This window comes from Solanum tuberosum, unplaced genomic scaffold (assembly GCF_000226075.1).
Source record: "Solanum tuberosum cultivar DM 1-3 516 R44 unplaced genomic scaffold, SolTub_3.0 scf00482, whole genome shotgun sequence".
Lineage (NCBI taxonomy): Eukaryota > Viridiplantae > Streptophyta > Magnoliopsida > Solanales > Solanaceae > Solanum > Solanum tuberosum.
In genome coordinates this window covers 398,549-409,602 of record NW_006239402.1, presented here as the reverse complement: position 1 = coordinate 409,602, position 11,054 = coordinate 398,549, and the positions used below count along the sequence as shown (strand labels likewise).

Below are 11,054 nucleotides of genomic sequence, written 5' to 3'. Positions count from 1 at the left end.
GACTTCCCTTTTGTGAAATTTCCAGAAGAATTGGTTAGAAGAATGACCTAGCAAAACCAGTCTTAACAACTTGTCTTCAGGCACCCTCTCCTGTAATATCCTACCCCCCAGCTAAGATCGCTAATGACAAGCTCCTGTGATATACTCATAAATTGTTAGCCCGTACAAGCTCGTATACTTCTCCTTCTTGCCACCACTCTTTCCCATTGTAAAGAGAACTTCATTCAGATATTTCCTTATGTAATATGTCACAGTCACACTTCCCTCTTCCTACTCATTCCACCCCAAGTGTAGGTGGATAATGGAAATGGGGTTATGAAAGGGCTAGGTAATTCTTACAGATACATGTTTAGCAATCATTTTACGCTTAGAAGTTTACCTCAACTTGTAGATCCAAACTTTCAACGAAATACTTTTTAAACCAAGAAGGCAAGAACCGGAGTTAATATTACGGCTGGACTTGTCTGTTTTGCGAATGTGAGTTATATTGCTGCTGGACTTCTCGATCTTGTGTTATGATAAAGATGCTAATAATACCAGTTGTGGACTTACACAGGTCAAAGATTTGGAAATTGAGGTTGATTCTCTAAAACAGAGTGGCAAAGAGAACCTGCAGCAAGCAGTTCTAACTGAGAAGGAAAAATTTACTCAAATGCAATGGGATATGGAGGAACTTAGAAGAAAGTGTGTGGAGATGGAATTGAAGCTGGCGGCTGAACAGGTCTACTGTCACTCTCTTCTATTACAAAGTGTGATTTTTCTTCTATATTTCGGACAGTGAGCAAGTTGTTACTGAAAATTGTAAAGGCTGACAAGATGCGGATGGAATCAACGCAAAGAATCTTAGTACAAGAGAATGAAAGACTGTACCAAGAGTTGGATGCTGCTCAACAGCAGAACAATAGCTTGCAGAAACTCCATTTGGAGTTGGAGTCGAAGTCCAACACAGATGTCAAACTTTTAGTCAAGGAGGTTAAATCTCTACGAAGTTCCCACACAGAACTCAAACAAGAGCTCAGCAAATTGGCAAAAGAGAAGGCAGAAGTTGAAGTAATCATTCACTTAATTGTTTTTTATTAATGCATAATCATTCTTAAAAGGATACTTATAAGTGCAGTGGATAAGCAATTGATTCTCTAGTATTTAGGGTTAAACCAAGGATATATTGTGCTTTTCATTTTCTTGTCCCTGGGGAAGGGTGGGGTTGTAAATTTTTCTCCATACATCTGTCCTTCAATAAACTGTGAAAATGATGATGTTCCTTTCTTTCAGATGATTTTACGGGACGAAAGGCAAACTAGGGAACATGCTACCGCTGCAAATATTAAGCTGCTGCATGAGTATGAAATTCTTCGCAGTAAACTTGAGGAATGCAGTGTCAGTTTTCTCATCGAGGAAGAAAATAAACTGGTCCTGGATGCTTCTATCCCTTCTGATGCCATTGATATACTGTCAACATCTGATGATCGAATAGGTCTACTACTTGCAGAGGTGTGTCTTTACTTTTTGTGCTTACATTTGGGCTGTTCTTAGCTGTGCTTTTCCTAAATGCTCTGAATGACATGTAGTTTTCTCTAATAGAAACTCTACATACAATTTATGTTCTACTCAGATGCTTGAGATCCATGTCTTTTCTTAAGATCCAAGTTTCCAGTCTTCTGTACAACTTCCAAAAAGAAATAAACAGATATACCAACATCTTAGCGAAAGAGAAAAAATGGGAAGAATATGAAGAAATCCATATCCTGCCCTAAGGAGTATTCGGTTTAACAATTGGATGAGGTTATAAACATTTCTTTAGCATCTTATGTGGACTCTGATTATCAGAGGAGAATGCTTTGATTGTGTTGAGGTCAGTGTTTTGGACGGCGAGAGGCGACAAGGGCCTGCCTCGCCACACGGCGAGGCGAGCGGCGAGGCGCTCGCCTTTTTGAATCGCGGCACCAATTAATACCAAAAATTAAAAATATTTAATTGCATATATAAATATCCAAATTCTCAATAACAATAACATATATTAGCAAATATTTCAATTCAAAAACATAACCCTAACGAGATAAGAGATTTAGGTTAATGAGTATAAATAAGTCAAATATTTTATTTTATTTTAAAATGTAGGCAGTGGGCAGTGGCTTCAGTTCTTCTTCAGAAATTAGACTTCACAATAAAAAACAGAGGGACTGAGAGAGTACTAAAAACAGAGCAAAAGAAGAGAAGAGAGATTGATTCGAGAAAAAAAGAGAAGAGAGAAGTCACGACTCACGTAAGAGAAGAGAGAACTCGCAGCAGCAGCAGTCGCGACTCGCGACTTCAAGTTTCCAGTCGAACTTGTAGCAGCAGCAGTCGTCGCGAACTCTAATTCTAGTCGAGGTATTGATTTCAAGTTTCCAGTCTCGAAATGAGAAGGAGCAGTCGCGACATCAAGTTTGAAAAAATACCAAAAAAAAACCCTAATTTGGCTTTTAATTATTAAAATTCAGACTTTTAAAAAAAATAATCAAAAAGGTGACGCCTATTACATCGCCATTCCACGTCATTGAGTCGCATTGGCTCGCCTTTTTGACCTCGCCACGCCTTGCCGGAAATAGGCGCAGACCCCTCGCCACGCCACGCCTCGTTGCCAAAGGCGAAAGGCGCTCGCCTTTAAGAACACTGGTTGAGGTACTATTGTCTTTATTGTTCTGTTCTTGGTGCTTGGGAATCAAGAACACAAGTAGATAAAATGTTGAAAAGAAAATAGAGAGTTCTACCAGCTGGGAACCAAGAAGTAAAAAAAAAAGGAAGAGCGCTATCACCTTTTCTGACTTGCCAATTTACTTCATGTATTGCTTAGCAATTATCATCTGTTGTTAAGCAGTTAAAGGAACAACAACCAACCCAGCTTTTTATAACTGGGTTATAAGGACAAGATAATATCGTAGTACTACTATACCATATGGCATATGCTAGCGTGCATTTGCCATATCTAACTTAGACGTAGTAACCTACCAAACTAGTAACTTGATTGTTTGATATCCAGCCTACGTGAATTAGCGTGGCTATGCTTTTCTTGCAATGTTATGTGTTTCAGATCTTGTTATGTTTTGCCGTTGTAACTTCTGTTGATTGGCTGAGTCATTATGATAATGAAGGTAAAAGCTGCATGAACATGCTCAATCTCTCTCATTCCTCTTTCTTCCTTGGTGTCTTAAACAGGCCCAGCTGCTAACACAAGATGTTGAAACTACCATTGCTGGGAGAAATCTTGATGGAGAATATTCAAGGACAGCAGTGGATGAATTGAGGAAACAACTAGCTGATGTTTATGTTGACAATGCCAAATTGAGGAAACAGATGAATTCTGTCATTCGTTATGCACTACAAACAGCTAGTAGATCAAAGGACAATGAGGAAGAGAGCCCTTCAACAAAGACAGCTCTTACGAAGCCTTTAGATGGATGATTTATAAAACGCAGAACACGTATCTATAATAAAACATGGAGAAGCTTGTATAATATTTCCTCCTTTCTCTTATACTCTCAAATGGCCTCATAGTATATACGTGGCTTATTTCATCTCCATTATGTAATAGTAGTGACTAATTGGAAAATTGTCATTGAAGATTAAGTTTGAAATAAAGCTTTCCATTGTGCTGCTATAACCTGAGACCGCAGAGAACCAGACACTATTGATGAAAGCCGAATATAGGTGGTCATTGAAATAGTACTTCACAACAATCTGCAACAGAAAATTTGTGCATAGCAACTAGGCAATATACAAATACGTCGGTAAAGGTTAAAATAGCAACTTGGCTGCTCATCATTAATCAATGACAAATGTCATCCAGTAAACTGATAATTTACAAGCAGCGCATGAAAAGATCATGTCATACAAGCATAGCATGAAGTGGAGCATCAAAATCATACAGCGTTTCATTCTAAATTTACCAAATGCATCTGATTCAAAATTTGAAAGATAGGGAGTGACAAAGATTTGGTTATATGCTATTTCCACCAACTATGGATTGATAACGTAAAGTACAAGTTCAATTGTGATTCCATTATTACTCTCCACCACCACCACCACCAAACATACCCATCATGTCCTTTGCGGAACCCATTTGCTTCATTAAGTTCTGCAAACCACCCATTCCACCTATCTGCTTCAACATCTGAGGGGGGAGGACTTTGCTCATGTTTTGTGCATTCATGTTTCTGGACAGGGAGCTCATATCTCCTTTCTTTGGAATCTTAAGACCCTTCATCTTGCTGAATATTTTGGCAAGTCGTTTGTATTCTTCCAACATCTCCATCACCTCATGCACTAGACGGCCAGATCCCCTAGCTATACGCATGATCCGAGATTCAGTCAAAATCTTTGGATTGGTACTGTCCAATTCTGCAATTATGTTATCAATTTCAAATCAAAAGGTTAAACAATATTCTAAATACGGTGTACAAATAGCTTAAACAGAACTCCATAAAATGTAGCTCACTTGCCTTCATCAGTCATGGAGTCCATCATTGTCATATACCGTTTAAATTTTGCTTGACTTTCCTTTTCACGACCTTGTGGCATCATCTCTGCACTAAATCCAGGAAGCATTGAGAAAACCTACACATACCAAAAAGAACATCAATGATGTGCAACCAGAATGATATCAATCAACCTCCAGAACGAAAAGCAAAACAGGCATGAGCGTGACTTCGTAAAATAAATAAGGAACCAAAGAGGGGGAACAAAAAAAAAAAGAAGGGGAGGGGTGGGGTGGGGGTTAGAAGGGGTTCGAAGAAGAGCAGAAAAATTCCATCCAATCAAACTAATGTTCATGTGTTAAAAAAACTTTTGGTAGGAAAAATTAATGCTCAAATGAGCCTCAAGTAATTTGAAATGCATAAATCTATTTGGACGAAAACGCATTTAAGATGCTTGAAACATTTCCACGAATAGCATCAACTCTCAAATTGCCAAGTCACTACAAGCTACCTAATGTGGGATCCATATTTAATGTGAGTGCTCAGAGAACTCATTCCGAGTGAAATTCATGTTCAAACACAATTAACTTCCAAATACATTTCTTCCACTTCAACTTCAAATACTCTTTTATTCCAACATCAACCAGTTATTGTCCAAATACACAATTTGAATTCAAATACTTCTTTTCAATGTCTACTTCAAAAACTCCTTTTCTTTTCTCCAACCAAATATTGTCCGAACCCCCAAGTATTTCCTAACTATCTTTAGTGGATTTCAATTTTTTTCAACACTAGTGCCATTTGAAATCATTGCAGTTTGAGCAACGGATAGCAATATAGGAAATAAAAATGTATATTATGAAAAAATTAACGCATAAACAATAGAGTTGCCTACTAACAAGTTTAAATTCTTGGAAGGATTTAAAATCTACCAATCCAAATAAAGCCTAAATGAAACAGCAGGCTCCAAATGGTCTTCAACAACTTGCTCAAGTTACTAGATCAGTATCTTTAGATTTATAACACAGAAGATTAAGGACAAATGGAAAATTGAAACAAGCCTCAGAGATTTTCTAGAAGAACTTACAAAAACGAAATCATAAGCTTTTGCAGATTACTGAACCCCTAACCATAGTAACTTATTTCATATGGTTACAGATTTCAGAAACAGCAAGAAAACATCTTTACATGCAACTAGATTTGCTTTTGAAATGGTTAAAGGCAAAAGAAGAAAAAAAAAAGGAAGAAAGAAAGAAACCAAAAGAGAAAAAAGCAGAGAGGGGGGGTGTGGGGAGCAGCAGTTGGGAAAGGAGGGACCCGACTGTTCTCCCATAAGTTCAAAAAGTGGTAAAGTAAAAAAAAATATCAAGAAATGTGGGGACCTCAATGAAGAAAATGGCGGCTGAAAACAAAATTTTAGAAATTAGAAACCTGAAATGACTGATTTTTGTACCAACTTGGATTTTCATGTTGGTTTTGCCACCCAACTGTTTTTTTTTCCACACAATTGTTTGATTCAGAAATCAAAACCTATTAGTTCTGGGTTTGGTCATCAATGATATAACATTCAGAAAAGTCTGCCAAATTCCAAAAGGAGAAGGAGAAAGCAAGAGAGAAGGGTTGGGGGGATGATCAAATTAATTTAAGTGAGAGGCAAACCTGTCCAAGGGGACCCATTTTAAGCATGTTCTGAAATTGCTCGTACATGATCCTCAAGGTAAAATGTCCTTCTGATAACTTCTGAAGAAGCTCAGGTTGTTGATCCATTGGGACCACATCCTGTATCTTGTTCACCAATCCAGACAAGTCACCCATGCCTAGAGATAGTTCAGCAGATCAAAATCAATGGCAGTGGAAATAGGAACATAGGTCCAAGCAAAGTTGACAATATCAAGTTATCAACAGAAGAATGCGAACCTAAAAGACGGCTGACAAATGGTTTAACATCAAAAACTTCAAACTCGTCCATGTGTTCACCAGTTCCAATAAATATGACTGGACTTTGAGTTGCAGCAACTCTGCAGATGGAAGAGCAAAAGAACAAATAAATATTTTTTAATCCAAAGAAACGGACAATAAAAGCAGAATGTTCAGAGAACACTTGATCCAACTTATAATTTGTGAAAATCAATAACAAAATCCTTGTGAAGTCCCCAAAGGAATGTCCTAGTGGCTGTGACAGATTAACAACCTGGAGATCCCAAATCTTCATCCCATTTACAACACGCGATGGAGCTAATTTGCTCCAACCTTTGCAAGCAAGACTACCTTGACAACATGTGCCCGCAAAAGACCACAAGTTGGTTTTGAGCTTTTTGGAGCCAAAAGACAGAAGTTCAAGTTTTACCATTCTAATTTTGCATCAACTGTTCAGCATCAATTTCTAAATCTCGTTGGATAAAGGATAAGCATTTTCTGCAGGAATATCTTAATGATTTACTATGCGACAGAAATAGGTAACCAACAAGCGTTTCTCTTACCCAGAAAAAGCAGACTAACAGGTTGTACCACCAAAAACAAGAAAAAAGAAATAACAGCAGCAGCCTGCAGCTTCGAGCTACCATGTCTAGAATTTCAAATGTTAAAAGCTGATATCATGAGCTTTAGCATATGCTCTGTAGTTATTTAAGAGTACCCAAAACTCTAAGAAGAAGTTTCTTTAAGGCTACAGCCAAACAATTAAAAACTTACGCACTTAGGGCACCACCTCCTTTTGCATGGCCATCCATCTTAGTAATAATCACGGCTCCAACTGCAACACTTTGTCGAAATGCTTGAGCTTGATCAAAAGCAGCTTGTCCAATACTACTATCCATAACAAATATCACGAGATCCGGTTTCTGCGGAAAACAATAAGATGAGCATCTAATGAAAGGGAAAATATAGAACATAGTAGAACATACCGTTGCTTCAGAAACTTGTCGCATTTCTTCAAAAAGAGCTGCTTCTTGTTTGTGGCGCCCACTGGTATCCACAATTATTAGATCACAATTTTCCTTCTTAAATGTTTCTACACCATCCACAGCTATTTTCATTGGATCTGATTCTGTATAGCTGTTGCAGAAACACTCATTCAATTAAAACAAAATGGCCTGAGGTGTTGATTACAACATTGATGCAGTTTAAAATGACCAGATTGCCAATTACAGGTTCAGTCCTATGCAGAAAGATACACAACAACAGTAAATTCCATCCAAAACAGGTAAACTCTGTATTTTCCTTTAACCTAACAGCAACAAGAATAGCTTTCTTTTTTTCCTCCTTTTCCCATTTGGATGAAAATTTGGCTCAAAAGGATTTTAAAAGAAAACGTTGAGAAAGCTTAATTACTCTAGCAGATTGGGTTTTATTGATAGTGCAGATGATGACTTTTAGGCAGCAGGCAGCTGTCAGCTAATTAACGTTAATCTTGAGACATTTCTAAGCAAAGCACCATTCACTTTCTCATGCACCAGGCAATGTTTCTTAGATTTCATTCTCCGCTTCCCTTATCTAAATGCACTTCAACTTTATCAATGCTTATGGACCTATGACATTGTTTATTGATCGAATTAAACAAACAAAAAATGATGAGTTTTGGCTTCTTCTGTCAGGAAGAAGAACAGAAGAATATGGACCATCATTAGATAGTATGATGATCATCAAGCATCTAAATGTGTGGAGATAACAATAACAATAATAGATTCAGAAAAGGATATGCCTTCCATAAAAGGGAATTTTAGCTTTTGTTGCATTCTGCTTCAATTGATCGAAAGCACCAGCTCTGAAGGTATCTGCACAGACTAGAGCCGGCTTCCAACCCCTTTTCTGGTGGTGGTAAGCATATTTTGTACATGTTGTAGTTTTTCCAGACCCTGTGTGAAATTACAAGACATAAGGATACCATCTTGTAATTGAAGAGGAAAAGCTCTTGGTGTGCATTATAATAATTGTGCCAAATAATGTTACTGCTCAGATAGCTAATGCTAGCTCACATATAAACTTGTTACAGAACATACAGCTAAGGTAGAAAAATAAATTAACACACCTTGCAAACCAACAAACATTACAACACTAGGTTTCCCTTTTTTCAGTGTAAATGCAGGCTTCCCAGGATCCAATATCTTGCAGAGCTCATTATACACAGCCTACACAAATGAAAGAAACTATCTCAAGTCAATACAAGAAGATAGTGAGGAAAATATAAGTATAAAATGATTAAGAAAATAGAAAAAAAACAATGAATCCCCAACTGGACACAAAAAGAAAACCAGTTAAGCATCATAAGAAGGAAGAAACAAGTGAAGAGATATCATGATAGATGGCCTATAATTTCATTTGCTTTCTTTTCTTGGTTTTTTTAATAAGTACTAGTGTTCTTTTCTTGGTTTTCTTTACAAGTAATAGTGTTCCTTCCTTGTTTGATGCCTTTCCAGCTCCATAAGCTAACAACATTGGAGGCTTGTTTACCAGTCTCACGACTTAAGAGACTTATTGAGCGTTAAAAAGCTGTCTCCATTGCTTATCTAAATTACTAGAAAATGAAAGGAAATAGGGACAGTTCCCCTCCAACCTGCAAAGAAAACGCCTACAAGATTTCCTGAAAATCTTTCAGCCTCTTTAGGCACTACTCTGTGAATATCAAATTCTCAACAGCTAAATCATCTTTACATGCATATCAACATAACAAGGTCAAATTTTCGGCGAAAAGAATACAAACCTGTTGAATAATCCTACGCTTGTTGTGTCCAGCGGCAAGATCCTCAAGATTGACAATCTTCTTGATATTTGTTGACATATCACGAACTAGTTTAAATTGAACATCGGCCTGTAGAAGAGCACGGGTGATCTCATTGAGGCACTCGTTGAGGACCTTTTCATCAATGATTGTGGCATTGCTCATCTGCTGGAGAGCACGCGAGATGCTCCCCCCTAATTGTGCTAACACCATCTTGACGGAGATCGAGAAGAAGATCGATTAATGAAATCAACAGGATTTTGAAGGAACTTCAATGTTTGTGAATGCCCAATTGATTAGGCTTTAAGATTTGGGAACGAAAACTTTGTTCAGTGATTTCTCTTATAAGGAAAGGATAATTTTGGGGGAAAACAAGGATGAACGCAAGTCTTTGCTGGTGGACTCGGGTCTCGGACTTCAACCCGACCCTCTCGTTTTTCATGGGCCGGGAGCTTCTATTTTCTCATCTAAAAATAAATATTCAATTAAATATATATCTGGGTGTAGGCGGCCTTGTAGAGATTGTGTCCCATATACCCGAAAGCATAACACAACACTTTGAGAAATAAGGAGTTGCAGAAATTTACAATATCAAATTTAAGATTAAATTTTTCGTAATCTGCAACTATATCATTTCTTTCTAACATATTATCGACCGATTTTTATTTCTTTTTAAATTATTCATAGTCAATTTCTTACCTCTGCCACTGAGTTATTTGTGCATTTCATCTTTCACATGCTAGAACCATTTTAATAAAATAAAAAAATATATAGTATAATTTTAAATTACCTGAAGAAAACTATTGGGTCTTATATTTCATAAATTTTACTGGTACTTGAATTTCAATTTGTCTATTAATTTTTATTGAGAGGTAAAAAAAGAAAGAGAAAAAGAAAAAAGCCAGCTCTTTTGGCCATTGGATGAGGAAGAAATAAAAATCTGTGGCTCTTGTGTGGCAAACTGACCCGTTTTCTTCTGAGAACATGGAAGCTACCGCAATGAGACCAAACGCTACCAAACTTCCGGCAAACTGCTCAATGCCGGTGTCATTTCTTCAGCCGCCGTCTGCTGCCGGAGTTGTCTTCCTCGTTCCAAAATCTGTTCGATTGACTTCCTCATTTAAGACGCCTATGATTGCCCGAGCTTCCGACCCTAAAACTGACCAAGTAAATCCCAGCACTGATGAACCTGGCCTTCCTTTCCTACCGCAGGTTACTCCCACTCCACTTCATTATATATACATTTATACTCTCTCCTTAATCTATATGAATCGATCGATCAATTTTTTTAGTGAGGTCGTTTGTTGAAATTTTGTGGCAATTGCAGGAGGATTCGAGTTTTTTGGTGAAACTGGGAGTAGGTTCAGTGGCGGGAGGAGCAGCGATAAAGTACGGAAGTGTAATTTTCCCAGCGATAACAACACCAAACATTTCAGTAGCTCTGTTTATGATATCAGCTCCGATGATTGTTGCCGTGGTGCTCTTATTCTTACAAAGCCGTGCAGATTCAAATTCTGCGTGAAAAAGCTCTTCTTTTGTACTAAGGACCTCTAAAATTTGTACCAAATGATTTTTATATATTCTTTCGTGGATTTTGTAGCTCGTTTTAGTTACTCTGCGTTGCAATTAAATATTTACACATGTTTAATGAATCTTAAAATACAAATATATGATCCATGTAAAGGCTATTGGACTCATCCAAATTGGTACCTAATGCTATAGCTCCGCCCCTGGTGGAGGTGACCTTAATAATGTGCAACGATTGCGGAGAATATTATGGTAGATTAGACTAATGTGATCTTTGATTGATCAAATCCATATTTACTAAGTTTTATGCTGGAAATACAAATATGTTTATCATTAAGTTTTATGCTGGAAATACA

General features: G+C 37.4%; 3 protein-coding genes across 3 annotated transcripts; 2 read left to right on the top strand and 1 right to left on the bottom strand.

Annotated features, from left to right (window-relative positions):
* Positions 1-482: 482 nt before the first annotated feature.
* Positions 483-3,637, top strand: LOC102579189 (uncharacterized; the record flags this gene model as incomplete). The annotated part of the gene is made up of 4 exons (XM_015303820.1): positions 483-721; positions 808-1,050; positions 1,273-1,491; positions 3,196-3,637. Coding segments are annotated over 4 exons (947 nt in total), but the record flags the coding sequence as incomplete, so codon positions are not given.
* Positions 3,638-3,768: 131 nt separating this feature from the next.
* LOC102604490 (signal recognition particle 54 kDa protein 1) lies at positions 3,769-9,613 on the bottom strand. The gene is made up of 9 exons (XM_006364166.2): positions 9,154-9,613; positions 8,482-8,581; positions 8,155-8,308; positions 7,358-7,508; positions 7,146-7,294; positions 6,372-6,472; positions 6,114-6,271; positions 4,479-4,593; positions 3,769-4,377 (listed from the first exon to the last, which is right to left on the bottom strand). Exons 1-9 carry the CDS (start codon positions 9,382-9,384, stop codon positions 4,043-4,045), a joined length of 1,494 nt encoding a protein of 497 aa, XP_006364228.1. The 5' UTR covers positions 9,385-9,613; the 3' UTR covers positions 3,769-4,042.
* Positions 9,614-10,044: 431 nt separating this feature from the next.
* LOC102604155 (uncharacterized) lies at positions 10,045-10,782 on the top strand. The gene is made up of 2 exons (XM_006364165.2): positions 10,045-10,383; positions 10,499-10,782. Exons 1-2 carry the CDS (start codon positions 10,156-10,158, stop codon positions 10,691-10,693), a joined length of 423 nt encoding a protein of 140 aa, XP_006364227.1. The 5' UTR covers positions 10,045-10,155; the 3' UTR covers positions 10,694-10,782.
* Positions 10,783-11,054: the final 272 nt, after the last annotated feature.

Coding starts and splice junctions, on each gene's coding strand:
- LOC102604490 (XM_006364166.2), bottom strand. CDS start 9,384: ATGGTGTTAGCACAATTAGGGGGGAGCATCTCGCGTGCTCTCCAGCAG. Junction 8,582..9,153: donor AGCGTAGGATTATTCAACAG/GTTTGTATTCTT, acceptor TCATTTGTGTAG/GCTGTGTATAATGAGCTCTG. Junction 7,509..8,154: donor AAAATTCCCTTTTATGGAAG/GCATATCCTTTT, acceptor TTTCTGCAACAG/CTATACAGAATCAGATCCAA.
- LOC102604155 (XM_006364165.2), top strand. CDS start 10,156: ATGGAAGCTACCGCAATGAGACCAAACGCTACCAAACTTCCGGCAAAC. Junction 10,384..10,498: donor GCCTTCCTTTCCTACCGCAG/GTTACTCCCACT, acceptor TGGCAATTGCAG/GAGGATTCGAGTTTTTTGGT.